This window comes from Camellia sinensis, chromosome 2 (genome assembly GCF_055761805.1).
Source record: "Camellia sinensis isolate YWXY chromosome 2, ASM5576180v1, whole genome shotgun sequence".
NCBI lineage: Eukaryota > Viridiplantae > Streptophyta > Magnoliopsida > Ericales > Theaceae > Camellia > Camellia sinensis.
In genome coordinates, this window is record NC_138962.1 from 37,480,237 (window position 1) to 37,501,249 (window position 21,013).

A 21,013-nucleotide genomic window follows, 5' to 3' on the forward strand; every position below is an offset into this window, starting at 1 on the left:
GTCGAAATATTGACTGAAAAATTCATCTTCTTGCTGTCCAATTTTTACTCTGTTGCATATATTCCTCATATTAATCTTAGGGAATACTTTGAGAGTATAAAACAAAGGTTTTTATTCACCGAACAAATTGTTAGGAGTGCTACTACAATTTGTGAAGATCATTGTATCCTGAAAGATAGACGTCATTTGTCTGTAAGCACCGTAGCGGGGCAAATCTGTCTTAAGGACAGAGTGTCACACACTCGAATTGATCTTTTAATATTTATTCGGTTCGGTAAAAATAAATTCTGTAAGTAATTTATTTATTTTTCTTTGATCTGTTTCAAGTTATTTATTTTACACAGAAGATTGTTCCAACGAGATATACCTGGTTAAGTATTTATCTCGAATATGATCGAACACAAACAATTTGAAGTTGACATTGATCTCCCAACCAGGAGGAAGGGTTTTCATCTTTGCTATTGCTAAGTAAAGAGAAATGTGACCATTCACATTCCTTCTCTTATTTCCATTTGGGTGGAGAAACAATTTCCTGAATCAGAAAAAGGGAATTGAGAGTACTGATTGATGAATAACCGAATCTAAGACTCTTTGTTTCGGAAAAAATATTTTGTGATTGTTTCTTACATCGAAAATTGAATTTATTTGAATGAAAAATGTTTTTCGAACTTTAAAAAGATTAGGCATCTACACCTTTTTTTATAATTTTTTTTTTATCAAAACAAACAAAAGGTAAATATTTGGACTCACTATTTGTAGCCACTAGCTTCAAATACACCAGATTTATAATTTTCTGTACTGGTGAACATAGAGAGAAAAGGGCTCATAATGCATGGGCACCTAGATGGCTCCAAAATCTCACCATAAAGGAGTTGAGAAAACTTCATTCAAATCAATCAATACAAGCCTGAGAGGGTAGTTTGTGTGAACAAACTGGGCCGAGCTAGGCAACATCATTAGTGAAGATTGGGCTGCATAGTGGGCCGAGGATGAGCTATTGGGTAGCTCAGTCTTAGGCCGAGCAGACGCTATGACGTTTGCAAATGTGCTGATAGGGCTTGAACCTAGCTATCTGGGGACAAACCTTATATCAGACTGAGATGGTTACAAGTGCAGTGGGCCGAGCTAGGAGTAGCTCGGCAGATAGCCAGTTTGTAGTTGGGGTCATCACGATTCAGCAATGTTGAGCACAGAACCGAGGTAGCTCGGTTGGGTACAGTTAACTGAGCAGAGTATTAGGTCATCTCACTTGGCTTGCAGTGAGAGGGGAGTTCTAAGGATAAGCTTTATCCTTAGGTGTGTGATTCTTAGGAGGACTCTGCCAAGGAGAGTTAGAGTCCTACTAGAATTGTGCCAAGCGGATTCTATAAAAGCTCATGACAGGACTTATGGACTGGTATTGCAATTCTTACTCTCAAATACATAGAGTTTATTTTCTATTGTCTACTTGTTGACTTAAGCATCGGAGGGGTTTCTGGTACACACCCGCCAACTAGTTCACATTTTTGTTTTCAAGTAGCAAAGCGACGACGTCGCCAGCTAGCTCACATTTGTGTTTTCAGGTAGCAAAGCGACGACGTTTGGAAGAGTACAAACTTGATCAATAGGATTATACGAGAAGATTATTCTATGCTCGTACAAAGCCCAAGAAAGTTTTCTAGATATGTCTCTCTGTTAAGTATATCTAGGTTTTTCTCCTTAGACTTGCACCCAGAGGGAGTCCTAAGTACTTTAGAGGCAAACTTTGATGTAGACAATTGAGCTTATCAGCAAATTCCTTGTATGCTTCAACTATTAACCTAACTCCACACACCACACTCTTGTGGTAGTTAATTTTTAGGCCTGACAATACTTCAAAACATCTTAAGATCCTCTTTATGTTATTAACCTCCCCCCTATCAGCTTCACAGAATAGAATTGTGTTATCTGCAAATTGCAAGTGAGTGATCCTAAATGCACTTGATCCAATTGCTGCCTCTTTGATCAACCCCATCTGTTTTGCTCTTCCCAACAGGATATTTAGGCCCTCAGCCACAATGTTAAAAAGAAAGGAAGATAGTGGGTCACCCTATCTAAGACCTCGTTACGAGCTAAATTCTGAGGTTGGCGAACCATTTACCAAAATAGAAACTTTGGCTGATAAGATACACTCCCTCATCCAACTTATCCATTTATCTCCAAAAGTAAAATTTGAAAGCATAGTAAATAAGAAATTCCAATTGATTGAGTCATAAGCTCTTTCGAAGTCTAACTTAAGGACAATGCCACTCTTTCTACTCTTCTTCCAGCCATCCACAATCTCATTGGCTATCAACACCCCATCTAAGATGTTTCTACCCCCAATGAATGCTGATTAAAGTTTCCTGATGGGTCTGCTTACCAATTTATTATCTATCTTTGTTCAAAATGCCAGCAGGGGTTGCTAAGGAATTTGTGACAATTCAATCCAACTTTCTATGGGGTGGGGATGGCCTTAGAAGGAAAATACATTTGGTCAAATGGAAGGACATCTCAAAAAGAAAACAGCAAGGGGGGTTAGGTGTTAAAAGGATTAGACTTATGAATGATTGCCTCTTATTGAAATGGTGGTGAAGGTTTGGGGCTGAACCTAAAGCTCTATGGAAATAGGTGATCTATAACAAATACAATCAGGTGGGTATTGGGTGGTACCTAGAACCTGTTGATAACATTAGGAAATCTTGTATCTGGGCTGATATTTTGGGTGTTGCTAGAACCAGACCAGAATTGGTGGAATTCTATAAAGAAAACTCTGCTCCAGTGATTGGGGATGGGAAAAACACTCTGTTTTGGAGAGGTAAATGGTGTAATAATGTGTGCTTGATGGAAGTTTTCCCTAGGCTCTATTCCTTGTCTTTGGATAAGTTTGAATTTGTGAATGTGATGTATATCAAGAGAAATAGCGAGGTGGAGTGGAACCTTAATTTCAGAAGATAACTCTTCCAGTGGGAGGTGGAGGAATTAAATAATAAATTGGTAAGCTAGGACTATAAGAAGGATGTTTGCTAGGACTATAATAAATTGTTTTTTGGTCTGCATTGGTGTGAGGTTTGTTGGGACTATAAGAAGGATGTTAAAGAAGTTGGAAGCCTATGAGAATGATCCCATAGTGAACCTTGTGATTCTAAAGACCAGGAGATGTATCAAGTGATGAGTACTAGTGTATAAAGAAGAGAAGAGGTGCTATTGCTGAGTGTCTTTTTGGGGTGAAGCAGTGGAGGTGTTAAGCTGAGAATGGATTCGGGTTAGTAAGTGTTGCTGCTGCAGCTGGTGCTTGCTGATGGAGAGCTATTCTTGGTATTAGGCTGATGTTAGGTGCTGCTGTTTGGTGGGATGATGCGGCTGCTGTAGTGCTCTCTTGGTTTTGGACTGATGCTAGTTGCTACTGAGTGGTGGGATGCTGCAGTGCTATTTTGGTATTGGGATGACCCTAGTTGCTGCTGCTAATGTTTGTTATTGCAGTGCTATCCTTGGTTCTTAGTGTTTGTGTCTTGGTGTTGAAAACAGAGGTTAGCTTGGTGGGCTGCTGCTGAGTTTGTTTTGGTGGACTGCTACTGAGTTTGGTTTTGCCTTTTGCTGTTCTTTTTTGGCTTTGGTTGGTTTCTCTCCAACTCTTGATAGTGTGGTAGCAAGGGATTGGGTGGTCATATTGGTGCCAACTTAGTTGGGATTGATATGTCTCACTATAATGCTTTTTGCACCTATTCTTTTTTTCCTTTTTTGATGTAATAAGTTCTTTGTTTCATCAATAAAGGTTATTTTTGCCAATCAAATATATATATATATATATAGTGATGTTGTGTATATCACATGAAGAAAAAAAAGTTGGGATTGTCATTGTCATTAAGAGGGAATAGAGATTACTTCCCAACCATCTTTATCTGAAAATCATATTGTTGGTCCACTTTATAATTTTCTTTTTCTTTCTATCGAACAGTCCACAAATATGAGATTTTTATTAGGGAGTGCGAGTAAGATTCATAGTGTGTATGGTAATTTCATCAAAAATGTTATATAAACATTTTTTTTTATACAAATTGATGTGACATACAATAATAAAAGTATTATTGATATTTTAAATGAAATTCACTTAAACTAAAGGCAAGCTAAAATCACATTTCATGTTTTGGACACACTAAATGACATTATGAACCGATCCAAAAAAAAAAAAAAAAGCATCAAGAAGATTTTAAATTGGATTTTATTGCAACTTCATTCCTCCAAGGCTCCACCCATACCTAAAAAGATAAAGAGCATTGTGAAGGTGCTTGGATAGGCATTGGAAAAAAGAGAAGCTATTCTTTGAAAAATTCTATACAGAATTATTCATTAAATGATGTAGCAATGACCATTTTTATATTAAGCCTCCGTTTGGCAAGAGCTAAACGGGGCTTTTTTGGCTATTTTAGCCACAAAAAATAAAATAGGCTATTTTAGCCACAAAAAACAAAATATCACATCCAACCCATAATCATTACATTCTTCTCTCACAAAAAAAGCCAAAAAAGTCAAAAAGCCAAAAAGCCCTTCCCAAACCAAACTTTTTAGCCCAGGCTAAAATAGCCAAAAAAGCCAAAAAGTCAAAAAGCCAACCCACTTCCCAAACGGAGGCTAAGAATCTTCTTTTTTTATTTATTTATTTTTATTTAAAGTAATAGACTCACAATTCTACCACATTATATATTTTCTATTATATATCATTACTCACATTGAAAATAAAACTTCACAATTGAAAAACTATACATTCTCCATCATTATATCTATAAGCACTTACACTTCAATTGTGAATATTTAAGGAAAGAACAATTGGATTTAGTTATTTGCATTATTATGATTAGAAATTGAATATTTTACACATTTCACGCTCACGATGATAACAATGACGAATGTTCATCTCTCTCTGTTTTGGTACCAGCACGTTGGGACCAATAATTCAAAACACAAAAGAAGTTCATAAATTAAGCGCCACAACTACTTCATAAATCATTATAACTAACAGTGAGCCCACGAATATAAAAAAGAAAAAAGAAAATAGACTAATGAGTATATCTGAATATACAAATAATTTTCATAGAAGATGCACATTTGAGACCAACTAACTCTTTAAAATGATATCTGCTTCAACAATTACCGCATCGTTCAGTATGAAGCCCTTTGATGCGTCATTCAGATCATTTAGGGCCAAGAACTCGTAACGACCCTCAAATGCGTTCGAGGAACTGTACGATTTTGTCAAGACTGCCCAAAACAACACCAAATTAATAGATAAAAATTAATATCTGTATTTGGATAATAATTTGGAAAGAAAAAGAGAAAATGTGGGTGGAATGTGTCTAAAATATAACTATAAGTTCTCACAAATGCATATAAGTTACCTTACAAAATCGCATAAGTTTTCACAAATATACTTAAGTTGTGATTTCTCAAATTTTTATAGATTAATTTACGTATGTTTGTGAAAACTTACACAATTTTGTGAGGTAACTTACGTACGTATATTTGTGAGAATTTGCGCAAGTGCATATAATATCCACCTGCACAATTACGCTGTGTTTGGTTGGGAGATTTTGAGAGGAATTTGGAAAGGGAAAGGGAAAAGGTGTGTGAAACTAGGTCAAATATAGGTATGTTTTATTCACATTTCACCTACCTTTTCCATTTCCCTTTTCAAATCCCTCCTTAAATCTCTCAACCAAACACAACATTAAGAATTGCCTCCAAAGGTTATGATAAAAAAACACAACTTTAGACAAACACAATTTTTTTTGAACTCCTATTCATCTGTGTTTTTTCTGCATTTAGGTTTATTTTGAAACGAAACAAGTCTAAAAATCAAATAAAATTCTCTCACATAATGTAAGCCTTATAATTCTGTGAGTCTGGCACTCATCTAAGATGTTTGTGTCCAATTTAATGATTGATTTCTTCTTTACAAGTAAAAAAACTATTTTGGAAAAACAATAAAAAAAAAAAAAAAATTTACCTTGGGATTCGAAATGATTTCCATTGAGCTGGTCCCTTATCCGCAGCTTGAATTCTGCAGACAATTTCCGAGCAGAAGGAAGGGTTTCCCAACCGGAAACCTCCAGATACAGTGACAGCATTTTTGTTTTTGGAAATAACCAGAACCCCCTGCAACCCATCCATGCATGCAAAATAAATAAATAAATAAATAAACAAAAAATTACATATGAAGACAAATTTTAGGAGCACCTTATTCAATCATAGAATTACACAAAATCCTCTCACACAGAAGTATGACTAATCAAATATTTAGGTCCCGCATTATGTGAGAGGATAGTCATCAGGTTTGTTGTTAGATTTTGTGCATATGTACTTTTAGTTAGAAGATAGCTTCTCTCCCGTCCCTTGTGAGGGTAGGGGACTTGATGTCTGGTTCAGGCTTGTAAATCCATCATAGGCCCCACTTCAATAATAATGGATTAAGGGGAAAAATTACGGATCATGAAAGTTTTTTCATGAAAATGATCATGAAAAATTTATAATCCTTGGATTACCTTGGTTAGTGTGTGGTGCTTTATTCTAAGTGTAATCCAAAGGTCACAAAGCTTTCACGATTATTTTCATGAAAGGTTTTTCATGATACCTAGCATGGTTGTGGATTAAATTATCAAATTAGAGTTCATGATAAGCCCCACATGCCTGGACTGGACCACTAACCTGAAATCTTCTAATTATATTTGTTCTGGAATTATTAAACTGAAAGAAACATATCAATATTGAACAGTCAATTACCACTGGTTCTCTCCAAAAACAACTTTTTCAGAGGACAAAACTGTCTTTTCATTTGCTGAAAAATTATTAATTTTCCAAGTGATAAGAAATTCCTTATCCATTGCTGAAAATTTACTAATTTTCCAAACGTAACCGTTGTTCACAGCATCCTTCATCATCGACACGCTCTCGCCTTTGCCGTAGTAATTTATAACAAAAACCTCTGCGCCAAACACACAACAATCACCAAGAAGATATCCATTAGAAGCATCAGTGAAACTGTCCAAGGAAAGCAATTTGTCGAATCCCCATTCAGTTTTCATCCGATGAAATCGCTTAATTTCCCCTTCAAAATCTACATAGTAAAAAAAGAAAAATTATTAGATATTCTCAGAAAAAATGAGAGGAAAGATAGCAAGAGTGGAAAGTTTATGGACAATGTGAGCTACCTTGGATGGCTAAGTATTTATCTCGAATGTGATCAAACACGAACAATTTAAAGTTGACATTAACCTCCCAACCAAGAGGAAGTGTTTTTGTGTCTGCTATTGCCAAGTAAAGAGAAATGTGACCATTCACATCCCTTTTCATGTTTCCCTTTGGGTAAAGAGACAATTTCCTAAAGCATAAAAGAGGAAGAGAGTGTATGAATTTTCCATCTTGTAAAGAGTAATGTTAGAGAGATTATATTTGAGCATCATTTGACGCGACATTTTATATGAGATTAATCATATTACATTCCATATTTTATTCTTTATAATTAAAATTATAAGAATTTGAACTTACCATTTATAGCCACCAGCTTCGAATACACCGGATTCATAATTTTCAATCTTGGAGTTGAGAAATAATGAGAACGATTCCATTTTAAGGGTGTAGTGAGTTGGTGAGACGTCTCTTAACGATCTCAAAATTCCTGCATGATATTGTTGATATTAAAACGCAACTCATTTTCACAATAAACATAATTTTCAGTACAAACATGGTTACATATCACCGAAATATTCCACAAAATTCTTTGCCCCTATGTGATGGCACGATGAGTCATTTATGTGATTTTCATGTGGCATAGTATTAGTCTTACTCATACATATAACTTTCAGGATGAATTACACTAACGATTCTTATAATTTGGGCCTTGTGTCGCTTTGATCTTTAACTTTTTAATTGCGACACATTTAATACTAAATTTTGAATCTTGTTTCAAATAAGGACAATTGAAGATACCATTGTTTAATTTCAAGGGCAAAGTTGTCAATTTGATAAAATATAAACTAATTTGATAAAAATAAATGTCAAAAAAATAATTTTAAATTTTTAAAAATTATTTCAACCCACTAAAGATAAAATTATATAAAATTGATAATTTTTTTAGATATTTATTTATTTATTTAATTTACCAAATTAATTTTTATTATATATTTTGATGATGATCATGTAATGAGTGATTATTTTTATTTTTATTAAATTAATTTCTTTTTTTTCAAAAGTCAAATATGGCGACAACTTTGATATCATTATTAAACCAATCCATTAAATCAAAAAATTCAAAACTGAAAAACATTTCATATATTAAATATATCGATTACACATTAAAAATCTAATAACCATCCATTACATGAACATCATCCAAACACATAATAAAAATTAATTTGGTAAATAAAATAAAATAAATGTTTAAAAGATTTATCAATTTTACATAATTTTATCTTTAGTGAGTAAAAATTACTTCAAAAATTCAAAAATATTTTTTTAATGTTTATTTTTGTCAAATTAGTTTATATTTTATTAAATTAACGATTTTGCTTTTGAAATTGAGCAAATGCATTTTCAATTGTCCTTATTTGAAATAAAATTCAAAATTTAAGGTCAAATGTGTCACAATAGAAAAGTCAAGAATCAAAGTAGGTGTTTGGGAAGTGGGTTTTTATGTAAGTTTTTTTAGTTGTAGAATATTATTGGAGAAATTTTTTTTGGTGTTTGGAAAGATAGTTGAGTTTTTTTGTGGTTGGATGTGATGTTTGTGAGAGAAAAAGTGAAATGATTATGAGGTTGGATGTGATATTTTGTTTGGATGTGTTTTTTTTTTTTTTTTTTTTTTGCAAAAAGTTTGTCTTTTTGTGAAAAAAACAAAAAAAAAACTCAAGTTCCAAACCTCCCAAACACCACAAAGTAACACGAATTCCAAATTATAGGGACTGTTAATGTAATTCGCCTTAACTTTTATTACAAAAATGCATAACAAATAAAATAAAACGGTGAAATAAATTTGATAATAAATAACATTTATGATAATGAATCAATGTCGATGATCATGAAAAATAAAAATAAAAAAGTTAAAACAAGGGGAGAGGAATCATACCAATGGCACTGTCGTCGTTAGCAAACGGATGAGAGGTCTTTGCTTCCATGTCTTCTCTTTGTTTCTTGCTATTCTTTGCTTTCCATGGCTTCAGAGTTTGTGTATAAATACATGTTTTCATTGCTTCCAAAAGTTTTCTTGCTATTCTTTGCTTTCATTGAATTCTCTTTCTTGACTTCCCTGTCCCTAGATTCAGCTTAAACATACAGTTCTGGTTATTCTTTGCTTTCATTGAATATCTTTTCAACTTTCCTTTGATTCCCTAGTTTCCTTCAACAGTTAGTTCTCTATCCAAATCCATTAAAAAAGGTTTTAGCATTTTAGGATATCTGGACTGGATTATTCTTTCGGGAAAGTTACAATGTAATCCTTATAATTTATCTCAATCTTATACTTATAGTAAATATAATTTTTTTTTTAATCTCCATCTCCATTCATGCAAAATGAAAATTGAACAAACAAACAGGCCATGCCCATAGTTTTTCCCTTGTATTAATTTGGTAATGTAGTTTCATTTATGACAAATTTGCCCCATAATTTAACTATTTGTGTTTGATTAATTCAAATTAAAAATTATTGGCGATTTCATGTAGCCACTGTAGAAGGGAAAATTATTCAGTGCTCCTAGTGTAAGAACATGTGGTGTCTCAACAAGATTTTTACTAATTATAGGACAAATCTTACAAATTAAATAGTGTGGAGTATTGTTCCAAGATCACCAAATAACCGCTCTTCAGAAAAGGCAGAAGGCATAACATGTCAAAGTTAGAGAATATATGCCAATTCTATGGTTTTGCAGCTCTTAGAAAGTGGTTTATCAGATTTTGTTATTCCCCGCCCCCATTTTTTGATTGAGAGATATGCTGTGGTTCTTGTGTTTTATGTTTTATTTTTTTGTGAGTTAATTACCTTAGTGCTTTTATACACTCATCAAAATTTCACCTTGCCTCACTCGAATTTCAATTACGGAAGTCAATCATTTATATTTTAGGTCAAATTGTAGTGTTATTATTTTGTCCACTTGGCATTATTGAATTTGATGAAATTGGCATGCAAGCTGCACATGAGAGTTTGCACACCTTATTAGTATACCTGTAGCGCATTTCCATTCTCTCTGTCATTTGTATTAGTGCTTCACTCTATATATTGATATTTGCATCTCCACATGTAAGACAAGATTGCAGGTAAGGGAAGCTTTTAGATAGTTTGGCATACATTATTAGGCCTATTTACTATAAACTTAAGCTTTGAAACAATTGGTGAGATTTAATGACACATAGATTACAAGTCAAATTTTGTAAGTACATTTCATAGATAAAACTCTGTTCTGGTACCAGCACATTAATTGGGACCAAGAATTCAAGACACAAAGATATATGAAGAGCCACAACAACTAGTTTAGAAATCCTTAAAACAGGAAATGTGGATGATTTGTGCTTCAACAATTACGACATCACTCAGCTTGAAGCCCTTCGATGTGTCGTTGAGATCACTTAGAGACACGAATTCTTGATCACCCCAGTTATTGCTTGAGGCACTGAACCAATGTCTCACTGCACACCCCCCCCCCCCCCCCAAAAAAAAAAAAAAAATTAATTCACACTCCATTTTAAATTGTGATAATCGACTCCTTAATACTATAAGAATTTAGTTACAATATCACATTTTTATCCGTTTGACATTAAAGAAGCTAAAGAAAATTGGCATGTGAGCCATACACACTACAATAAATTAATATTTTAGATATAAAAATTTAGAAATTTTTTAAGGACGAAATATTTTTGTTGCCAGAAGTATAATTATTGTATTCTTAGTGACAAAATTGGACATTAAGCGATGAATTCTTTTTTAGGTAAAAATTGTCTAAAAAAAAAACCTTTTTTGGACCACATTATTTTGTCCATAAAAATACATTTAATAGCAACATTTCAGAATATTGTTCTAAAAGTCCTTTTTTTGACTTTTTCGGAGTGATCTTTTAGCGATCATCTTTGCGACAACAAAAATTGATCTCCAAACATTTTTTACAACAAAATTTTTACTTTTGGGTACAAAAATTTGATCCCTAATAAAATACTTGTTTGTTGTAGTGATACATGATATTATTTTGAGGCGACAACAGAAACCAAATGAAATTTTGATGAAAAAATGTGACCAAAGTAAGATTTTAGTAAAAATATAGAAGTGATAATGGGGCAAGAAAAATGTCGTGTTTGACCTTCATGTCAATTTCTATCAGCCTTATATTAATGTTAGGTGAACGAAATGATGGTATTGCAATTCAATTTAAAATGTGAGAATTTAACTGTCTACTTGAAAATGAAAGGGTTAAAACAAAATTTATAAAAATGCAAGCACAATATTTGTAATAAACCCAAATATATTTAGACATGTCACAGCATGAAATTTTACCTTCTTTCTCAAAATGATTGCGTTTGACTTGGTCCTTTATCCTTAGCTTATATTCAGCATACAATTTCCTTTCAGAAGGAAGGGTTTCACTATCAGCCAACACCAGAAACAACGAAGAGCTTTTCCATTTTGCATTTGCTTTTCCTTTTGGATAAAACCATAACTTCCTGAATGAAAATAAATTCCATAATGTATCTAGTTGAACAAGAAAATAAAATAAAAAAAATAAAAGAATTGAACTATCAATACCACTTGCGCCCTCCAACAACAAACTCTTCAGAGAAAAGAAAATCTTTATCTATTGCTGAAAATTTACTAATATTCCAAGTGAAAGTGTTTTTCACAGGATCCTTCATCATCGATGCGCACTCGCCTTTACCGTTATATTTTATAACAAAAACCTCTGCTCCAAACACACAACAATCATCAAGAAGATACCCATTTGAGGGATCAGTGAAAGTAGCTAAGGGAAGCAATTGGTCGAAACCCCATTCAGTTTTCATTCGATGAAAGCGCTTAATTTCCCCTTCGGCATCTACATAATTAATGAGTATATATAAAGATGGTTAAGTTAATAATGAAAATTATGGACAATATTAAAGAAATTTGAGTACAAAGGTAGTTAGATATACCTTGGATGGTTAAGAATTTATCTCGAATATGATCGAACACAAACAATCTGAAGTTGGCATTAATCTCCCAACCAGGAGCAAGCGTTTTTGTCTCTGCTATTGCCAAGTAAAGAGAAATGTGACCATTCACATTCCTTCTCTTATTTCCATTTGGGTGAAGAGACAATTTCCTGAATCAGAAAAAGGGGATTGATTGTACTAAATGATGAATAACCAAATCTAAGACTCTTTGTTTTGGCAAGAATATTTTGTGATTGTTCGTTACATTGAAAATTGAATTTATTTGAATGAAAAATGTTTTTCGAACTTTAAAACGATAATACATCTACACCTTTTTTTATAAATCTGTTTTTAACCAAAACAAACAAAAGGTAAATATTTGGACCCACCATTTGTAGCCACCAGCTTCAAATACACCAGATTCATAATTTTCTGTACCAGTGTACTTGAGAAATGACGAGAAAAACTCTACTTTAAGATTGTAGTGAGCTGGTGGAACATCTCTTAATGATCTCTGAATTCCTGCATAACATTTAAACATCAAAACACAATCCACCACTACTCTACCAGTCGTAATAGGATATAGAGTTGAATTTAAAAGAGGGGAAGAGACCATACCAATGGCATGTTCGTTGCTATCATTTGTATCAAAAGCCCTCACTTCCATGTCTTGTTTTTGTTTCTTGCTTTTCTTTTCTTCCGTGGCTTCAATATGTGATTTAAATAGATGTATATTCGTTGCTTCCTAAGGTTTCTTGCTATTCTTTGCTTTCAATGAATATCTTTTTTCTTTTTTGAACTTCCCTTTCCCCTAGTTTCAAGTTAAACGTATAATGAAATTCTCTATTTCATTTCAAAAAATTATAAGAGGAAATATGATTTTGTACCCCAAATTATTACGTGAAAATTAATTTGATACTCAGACTTTACATTATTTTAATGATCTTTGAACTTTTTTAAATTTGATAAATTTATTTCCCGCCATTTGTTTCCATCTACAATCAAACGAACATGAAGCCAAATTTCAATTGAAATTTCATTTTATCCCTTCAATTATATGTTAAAAATCAATTAGCCCTCCAAATATATATATAAAAAAACATTTAATTTAAATATTAATAAATAATTTTTTATCTCAATAATGAAAAAATTAAAATTTAAATAATATATTTTGCAAAAACATATATATATATATATATATATATATATATATATATATATATATATATAAATCATCATTTAGAATTATATCTTTAAGTGTCAAATTATCTCGAGTCGATCTGGAAAAACTAATTGAGTCGAAAATTTCTTGGTTATTCTATGTGTGCGAGCGCATGTAGTTATAGCTAGTCTATTCCCTAAATTAACAAAGCATAAGTGTCTGAAATAGGACTTATAAATAAGTCTCCCTTAAATTTATTTATTTTTAATATTTGGTGGACTAATTGATTTTTAAGGTATTTGAGGAATAAAATAAAGTTCCAAATAAAGTTTAGTGACATGTGAGTAAGTTTCATTTGGTTGTAAATGGAAACAAACAATGGAGGATAAATTGACTAAATTTTAAAAAGTTTAAGGTCAAATTAAAATAATACGAAATCTAGGTGCCAAATTAATTTTCACGTAATAATTTGGAAAGTAAAATGATATTTTCTCAAATTATAATATATTATCAACAGTTTGGTTAGTGTGTACAATAAACTTGTTTTTCAATTACTTGCGCGATTATGTTGATTATAAGGATATAATTTGGTTTGGGTTTTCAACTCCAAGTGAAAGTGCCTTTCGGAGGATCCTTCATGATTGATGTACATTCGCCTTTTCTGTTATGCTATATAACAAAAAACCTCTGCTCGAAACACACAGGATAGGTTGAGCAAGAAATTCGTGAAATTCATAATTCGATTTAGTCCAATTCAATCCAGTAGGTTTGGATTGATTTTTTAAATCCGTGGTTTGGTTCTGGATTAAAAAATTAAAAATTCGTAGTTTATGGATTGGTTTCGGATTAAATCCCACGGTTCTGGATTGGAACCGATCCGGACCGTATACAAATAGTCTATATTTTTATTATACACCCTCTTGCATAGTATCTTCTCTTATTTTATATAAAACTTAAATCCAAACCTAAACTCACAAAGTATCTTCTTTTATTATTTTTGTTTGCTAGTTTTTAATGTTAATTTGTAATGATCTAAATACTTATGGTGGAACCAACTTTTTTATGGTTGTTTAAATTCTAAAACAATATGTCGTTATTATGAAAAGATATGTTGTTATTGTGAAACTAATATGGTGCTATAATTATATTTTTATGAAATTAAAGTGTTATATATATTTTTTTGTTATTTAATTATGTAAATCTGTGGTCCTAAACCGATCCAATCCGTGTTTAAATGGATTGGTTCAGATTGGTTCCACGATTTAAACGGATTTGATTTATTCCAATTTTTAAGGAACCGTAAATAACGGATTGGTTCCGATTTTCTCCCAATCCAATCTAATCTGGACTATGCTCACCCCTAATACAGCAGTCCTCGTACAGATATCCATTAGAAGCATCATTCCAAATATTTAAAGCGAAAGTAATTTGTCAAAACCCGATTCAGTCTTCCTCCGATGAGAGCGCCTAATTCCTCCTTCGACATGTACATAAACCAATACTTATAGTTAAGAAGCAGCTACAAATTAGTGTATATGACCACACACACTCACAAAAAAAAATAATACCAATCATGCAAGTCTTTTCTGTGTAGAAAAACACACAAAAAAGTTGCCCCCAAAAGATTCCCATTTTTTTGTAATAATCTGCCCAACATCCCACTAATACCGAATTCCACCCATAGTTAATTAGGCTAGCGACAAATTCTGGAAGATAAAGATTGAATACAAACCTAGATAGCTAAGATACCTCGGATGGTGAAGTACTTGTCTTGAATATGATTGTATACAAAACAATTTAAAGTTAAATGGTTTGAATTATCAAAACTAGACCTGCAGTGAGCCTCACAGGCCCAACAGTAGGTTTCAATCCAATTTTGGATTGGAGACAAGCCTAATCCATACATAAAAGGGTGTATTATACTTTATTAATTATTATTTTTTTCATTTTAGTCCTTCATATTTTAAATTTTTTTTCAATTGTTTCAAAATTAATTTATGTATAAAACTACTCACAAAATAATACATTGATAGCCATGTGATCTAAAAATATTTTATTATATATAACTCACATCTCAAACATAAATCTAAATCCAATATAATAATATAATTTTTACATTATATGACAGTTAATGTGGTTTTTTTTTTAATCTAATTTTGAATAGAAATAAATTTAAAAAGTAAATTTAAAAACTTGAAATATGAAAGATTAAAAATTTTAAGAGCCAGTGTGCGAAAATAACCAAACATAAAAATAACAAAGTATAATTTACCTAGCATAAAACAAATATCTTCAACGCTTCATCAAAATTTTCATCAAATTTGAGTAAAAATTTGATAAAAAATTTGACCTGATATGATGCACTCCAATAGGTTTCATCAATTGGGTAAAAGTAGTCGCTCGGTAAAAGTAAATTTTCATCCTAATTCATCCCAAACCCGGTTGTCTGGAAAGACGTCCAGCTCAATAATCACCCACAAATTTGATGAAGAATAAAGCACTCTTTTGATTTGACGAAAAAAGTAACTCGCCCTTCATTTGATATAGGTTTGATGCCATGGTTGGAGCGGAAAAAGTGGGCAAGGTTTGATGCCTCTTCATTCCAACATCCAAACAAACAGATAAAAGATTAAAAACATGTTGGGGGATGTTTAGATGGGCACAAGAAGCACAACATTCTCAGATACTACAATGGAGGCTGATCTAATTGCATTTGAAAGACAACATTCTCTCACTACAGGAAATTCATTTTTTAGCGGCGTTTTGAAAACGCCGCGAGAAGCCTGAAAAACGCTGTAATCTCTTATAGTGACGTGTAAAATTTTCGCCGTTGATAGGGCCGCCGCAATAGCTACCCAACGTTTAAAAACGTCGCTAAAAATATTATACGGCGTTTCTTAAAATGCCGCAAAATCTTTGACGACCGTCTCACCCTCCGTCCCAAATTAACGTGTCCTCCGTCCCAAGTTAACGTGTCCTCCGTCCCAAGTTAACGTGTGACGTCACAATGACGTCATTTAGTGGCGTTTTTTCAAAAAACGCCACTGTTTTTTAATTTTTTTAATTTTTTAATTTGTGGTGATAATGACATCATTTTGTGGCGTTTTTTCAAAAAACGCTACTTCTTTTTTTTTTTTTTGGCGGGGGGAGGGGAGATTCTAAATTAGTGCAGTTGCAAGTATACCTAGAATGAATATGTTCACATTTTATTTTCTGTCATTTTTTCCAAGTGTGTAGCATTTTAAAACCTGCAAATCAAGTAATGTTCTACATTTTAAAACCAGTAATTCATCAATCTCTTGATCTCTATGGGTTGTTCACCCCTTATTCAACATCAGTGATTATACCCAACAACAAAGTATATCTGGATCTCTGCAATTCAAGTCATGCCCCATAACAACACAGTATCATTGACTCTATTATCCAAAACACGTAGTTCATTTCTAGCTAATTACAAAGTAACTTGAAAACAAAACAGTTGTAATTTACAAAAAAATGAAAAAAAGTATCGTCTGTGTTTCCTAAATCGCTCCGGACTTAGGGAGCAAGCAAATCATATCTTTGGTAAGAGCAGCAATTTCAGATTTTGCGTCTCCCAATTCTGTTGTGCATTGTGCACTATATTCGTCACTTGCTATTAAGCCGAAAGCAACGAGCAGCAAAAACATTTCTGCAAAATCTGATGTTTTGTAGCACAATGCTATTGTTTATCAACCTCTTGTAGTCTGAAAACTCCAAGTTAATTGCATTTCTCACCAATTATATTGAAAATATCAGCGACAAAAGCACTCTCCACAAAGCATCTCTCACCATTCCACCTAAGGGAAAGCAAATAAATGCAGCAAAATATCAGGTGAACACCTTCCCAATGCTGAATATTTTAATATAAATTGATGATGATCTAAATCCATATGCAATAGCCAAGTCAATCAAAGACTTAAAATGTTTATGACCATGCACATCATAGAACTCAACTAACTAGACTGAACCTGAAGCCAATCAACAAATAACATTAACAAAGAAATCTAATGGAGTAATTCAATTGAATAAAATAATTCATACCAGCAGTAGTGTCATGTGTTGAACCAGTACTCGATGATGTACTAGGCAAGCTACCTAGAGGATACCATGACATGAAGCAAGGGTGATAGAAAAAAATCACTTGATTCATTCTACTTCATAGATAACTTGTTGGTGACATTTTCAATCTATATCCAGTATGAAATGCTTAATAGATAGTATTTTACCCATATAAATTAACATGTAGCTCCTACAGTGCAGATATACAACCAATGCCCTCACCCATGACCAAATACAAATGTCCAAGATAGTAAAAAAAATAATAGAAATTCAAAGTTTACGTAGAAACAACATTAAGGAAAGGAAAACCACCAGAATTGAATTTTATTTTATTTATAAATAAAAAATAACTAGAAACCAAGATATAGACCTTACCTTCATCAGCCACCACCTCTACATGATTTTCATTGTCAATTACTTGAAATGATATGTTTCCCAGCCACAACACTGCAGCAAGCATTTCAAACGCATTGTCTTGGTCTTCTTTGCAAAGTCGAACAGTATCTAAGGCTTCCTGTCAAAGTAGAAAAAAATAAATAAAATTAAAAATAATTAGGACACAGAAAGAACATAGAGAAAATTTCACTGTATAGTGAAGTCTAATTACCATAAGCGTTTGAAATTTCCTATCATCATCAACATCATAAATTGCCAAGCAGCCACTCTGACTTAGATAATGGAACTCAACAGCCGATTTTAGATTCAGTCTATCTGTAAAGAAATATATGACACGAAGTAAGAGACCATAAATTTTCTTAGGTTGTAATTATATAGCTGATATAGAGAACCACATTATATATCTCAACAGAAATGTCTCTAGCTTCTTAACAAAAAAATATAATTTTCTACATCATGTTATTGGAAACCCAGAATGGATCTCAGATTCTATCACTTCGACAACTATTTCTAGATTCACTGAACTTCCATGAATGAAATAATGATAGGATACAAACAACCTTTGAGGCCAGACGGAGCACCAGCACAAAGTTGGTAAAAGATATGGTATGACCTTTCTCCATGAGCGAGCTGAACCACTCTTGACTGCTCAAAGAAAACATCATATACTTTTATCAGGCATGTGTTATTTATATAAACAAAATAAATAAATACATACGAGTTTACAGTGGAACCAACATACCTTTTCAAGCAGAACTATCCATGATTATTGAAGGAGTTGATGTTTTACAGCACATATGCAATCAAAAAATAAATCAAGCTAGTAAACACAATTGAACAGAAGGGAAGCATAAAAAAAATTGCTAAATAAATCAAGGAGTTGATGTTTTACAGCACATATGCAATCATAAAAATTGCTCCTTGGCTTTAGTAAAATTAGAGTTTGTATAATACATATTACCCGAGTTTGGGAGTAGGCGAGATTGGATGTGAGAGTTTCAGAAGTCCCCATCTGTTCCACCCACCTATTGCGGAGTCACCTGTTCCCATTGCTTAGCGACTCCCCTTTCCCCATACCCCCTTAGACTCTGTATTTAGTTTATGAATTTAAGAAAATATGTAGAAAGAGAAATGGAAAAACTGTGTCAAACGTAAGTGAAATGTAGTTATATTTTATTCACATTTCATTTATCTTTTTCCTTTCCCTTTCCAAATATGTGAACTAAATACAGAGTTAGGGGGAGTAAGCTAGATATAAAACTGTATTTCAGTTCTAAAAAACAAAAATATTATTTCATACTTACAAGACCGACCTAATGTATTCTGCAGCCCATTTTACCTTAATGTAAGAGCACCAATCATGTTATTAAGGGCAGCACAAACACCATCATGTGCTTTAGGATAGAATGGTCTCGTGCGAAAAAAAGAGAACTAAAACATGTTATGTCTAAATTACCTCCTGAGTCGTTTTACCAGCAATCTGATGCATCCCCCTTTCGATTGCAGGGACCTACTTTAGTCTCAATAAAATGGGGAACAATGTACAAACAACAATTTCCTATTTGAAACCCAAACAAAATTTCATAATTTTAAATGTATCACAAGATTTCTTCTCATGTTGATGCACTGAAGAACTCTTGGCCGCTAGCCTAGGTCACACAGCCAAAGTCGAAGTTACTCTCCGATAAAGCTACAATGGAAAAAAGTAAGTTTCAATGCATAATAATTTCCAGTGTAGATATGTATATCATTATCAATGAGTTTGAATTCTTATACCTTTTAAGAATCCCCAATATGTGTTACTTTTTCACTTCCGAATGGAAAGGTCGACGTGCAGGTAAGCTACACAACCCATGAAAAAGAAGAAAAACACAGATGCCAACATCAATGGCTCGGCGAGCATGAATATTGGGTTGAAGCTGTAGTAAACCTGCAATAGAAGATATCAAGTGAACATAAATGCCATAGCCATTATGAAATATATATGTCATAAAAAATAAATAAGACAGAGAGAGAGAGAGAGAAGGAAATACTCCAAGCTGGGTGGAGGAAACACACAAACACACCAAATGGGAACAGTTAATTAGTCTTTGTAGCCAGTGATGTCTATAGAATCAACGGTGATAGCAAATCGGTGACAATTATCCTGTTAAGCATGGCCTAACCCAAGAATTAGACCCATAAAAGGTAAAAGATAAGTAAACTCAACCTATCAAAACCATTCATAATTTTAGCAAAAGGTCAAAGAATGAAAAACCTCAATGGCCATGATCATCACTGCAAATAATTACCAAATTAATATAATCAAGAGATGCCCTGACTTCATTGCAACAAGAAAAATATGCCTAGTATAAAGCTATACTTTGTATCTAGGGTGAATCCGATGGCAGTTCCAGTTTCTCTCCTATAATAACACCATTACTTGGGTTCGCACTATTCTCCTGTCCATGTAAATGATAGAGGTTGTATGAAAGCTAGAATAACACCATTACTTGCATTAAGGTCGAAAACTATGTGGGTGATAAAGAGCAAGTGGGTTGGTTGTGGAGCACTTGGACATGGTAGGCACTGAGATGACGAAATCACTTAAGGTGGGCAGGGTGAGAGTTCACATGGTCTTAGGAAAAGAAAGAGAGAGTGCAGTAACAGTGGGCCAGAGAAGTGTTGAACCAGAGTCTCCAAGTTGTCAGGCAAGGATTAAAACTTCGTTTCGATGTATAGTTTTGCATAGGTTATGGCATCGGCATCCATGGTGGGCCAATACTAATAGTAATTAAAATGGAGCAAGTGCTCAAACAACTTGGCTCTACTTTGGTGTTCAGCCTCGTGAACTTTGTCAAGAACCTGGGGAATTTCAATTCCCACTAAACACAAGGGGATTGTTGTTGAAACCTCGGCACAAGAGCTTGGTGAACAAAGAACCAAAGCACTAAATTCTTGATCACAACATCAGTACGATTTGAAGGGAGAGACCTCTTTGTGAGCAGGGGTGGAACTACATAGGGGCCAAGAGGGCATAATAAACTATATTATAAAATTTAGTTATTTCAAGCCGAGTAATACCATGTAAAAAAGCTACCTTGATGTTTACAACTCCAAGTATTTTCCATAACTTCTTTTTCTTTTTTTTTTTTCGATAAACAAGTATTTTCCATAACTTCTTAAAGTAATCAAAGTATATTGTTCACAGATAACAGTCTACAAAATATGTCATCT

At 33.2% G+C, this 21,013-nt stretch overlaps 3 protein-coding genes across 3 annotated transcripts; all 3 read right to left on the minus strand.

The window, feature by feature from the left end:
- Positions 1-4,829: 4,829 nt before the first annotated feature.
- On the minus strand, positions 4,830-9,797 carry LOC114281102 (uncharacterized). The gene is made up of 6 exons (XM_028223543.2): positions 9,116-9,797; positions 7,540-7,669; positions 7,203-7,372; positions 6,775-7,108; positions 6,002-6,150; positions 4,830-5,256 (listed from the first exon to the last, which is right to left on the minus strand). The coding sequence occupies exons 1-6, from the start codon at positions 9,234-9,236 to the stop codon at positions 5,114-5,116; spliced, it is 1,047 nt and encodes a 348-aa protein (XP_028079344.2). The 5' UTR covers positions 9,237-9,797; the 3' UTR covers positions 4,830-5,113.
- A 599-nt stretch (positions 9,798-10,396) lies between these two features.
- Positions 10,397-12,915, minus strand: LOC114281103 (uncharacterized). Its single transcript, XM_028223544.2, has 6 exons — positions 12,778-12,915; positions 12,549-12,681; positions 12,160-12,329; positions 11,777-12,062; positions 11,528-11,694; positions 10,397-10,668 (listed from the first exon to the last, which is right to left on the minus strand). The coding sequence occupies exons 1-6, from the start codon at positions 12,824-12,826 to the stop codon at positions 10,514-10,516; spliced, it is 960 nt and encodes a 319-aa protein (XP_028079345.2). The 5' UTR covers positions 12,827-12,915; the 3' UTR covers positions 10,397-10,513.
- A 4,000-nt stretch (positions 12,916-16,915) lies between these two features.
- On the minus strand, positions 16,916-18,847 carry LOC145788840 (myosin-2-like). The gene is made up of 6 exons (XM_082908328.1): positions 18,759-18,847; positions 18,358-18,539; positions 18,009-18,112; positions 17,777-17,915; positions 17,384-17,437; positions 16,916-17,139 (listed from the first exon to the last, which is right to left on the minus strand). Exons 1-6 carry the CDS (start codon positions 18,845-18,847, stop codon positions 17,081-17,083), a joined length of 627 nt encoding a protein of 208 aa, XP_082764454.1. The 3' UTR covers positions 16,916-17,080.
- Positions 18,848-21,013: the final 2,166 nt, after the last annotated feature.

Excerpts from the sequence above, each read along its gene's own strand:
- LOC114281102 (XM_028223543.2), bottom strand. The coding sequence starts at position 9,236 with ATGAAAACATGTATTTATACACAAACTCTGAAGCCATGGAAAGCAAAG. Across the intron at positions 7,109-7,202 it reads TAAATACTTAGCCATCCAAG|ATTTTGAAGGGGAAATTAAG; the intron begins GTAGCTCACATT and ends TTTACTATGTAG. Across the intron at positions 5,257-6,001 it reads AAATCATTTCGAATCCCAAG|TCTTGACAAAATCGTACAGT; the intron begins GTAAATTTTTTT and ends TGTTTTGGGCAG.
- LOC114281103 (XM_028223544.2), bottom strand. The coding sequence starts at position 12,826 with ATGGAAGTGAGGGCTTTTGATACAAATGATAGCAACGAACATGCCATT. Across the intron at positions 12,330-12,548 it reads GAAGCTGGTGGCTACAAATG|GAAATTGTCTCTTCACCCAA; the intron begins GTGGGTCCAAAT and ends TTTCTGATTCAG. Across the intron at positions 11,695-11,776 it reads GTTGTTGGAGGGCGCAAGTG|GAAGTTATGGTTTTATCCAA; the intron begins GTATTGATAGTT and ends ATTTTCATTCAG.
- LOC145788840 (XM_082908328.1), bottom strand. The coding sequence starts at position 18,847 with ATGGGAACAGGTGACTCCGCAATAGGTGGGTGGAACAGATGGGGACTT. Across the intron at positions 18,113-18,357 it reads TGCTCCGTCTGGCCTCAAAG|ATAGACTGAATCTAAAATCG; the intron begins GTTGTTTGTATC and ends ATTTCTTTACAG. Across the intron at positions 17,438-17,776 it reads AGAGGTGGTGGCTGATGAAG|GTAGCTTGCCTAGTACATCA; the intron begins GTAAGGTCTATA and ends GGTATCCTCTAG.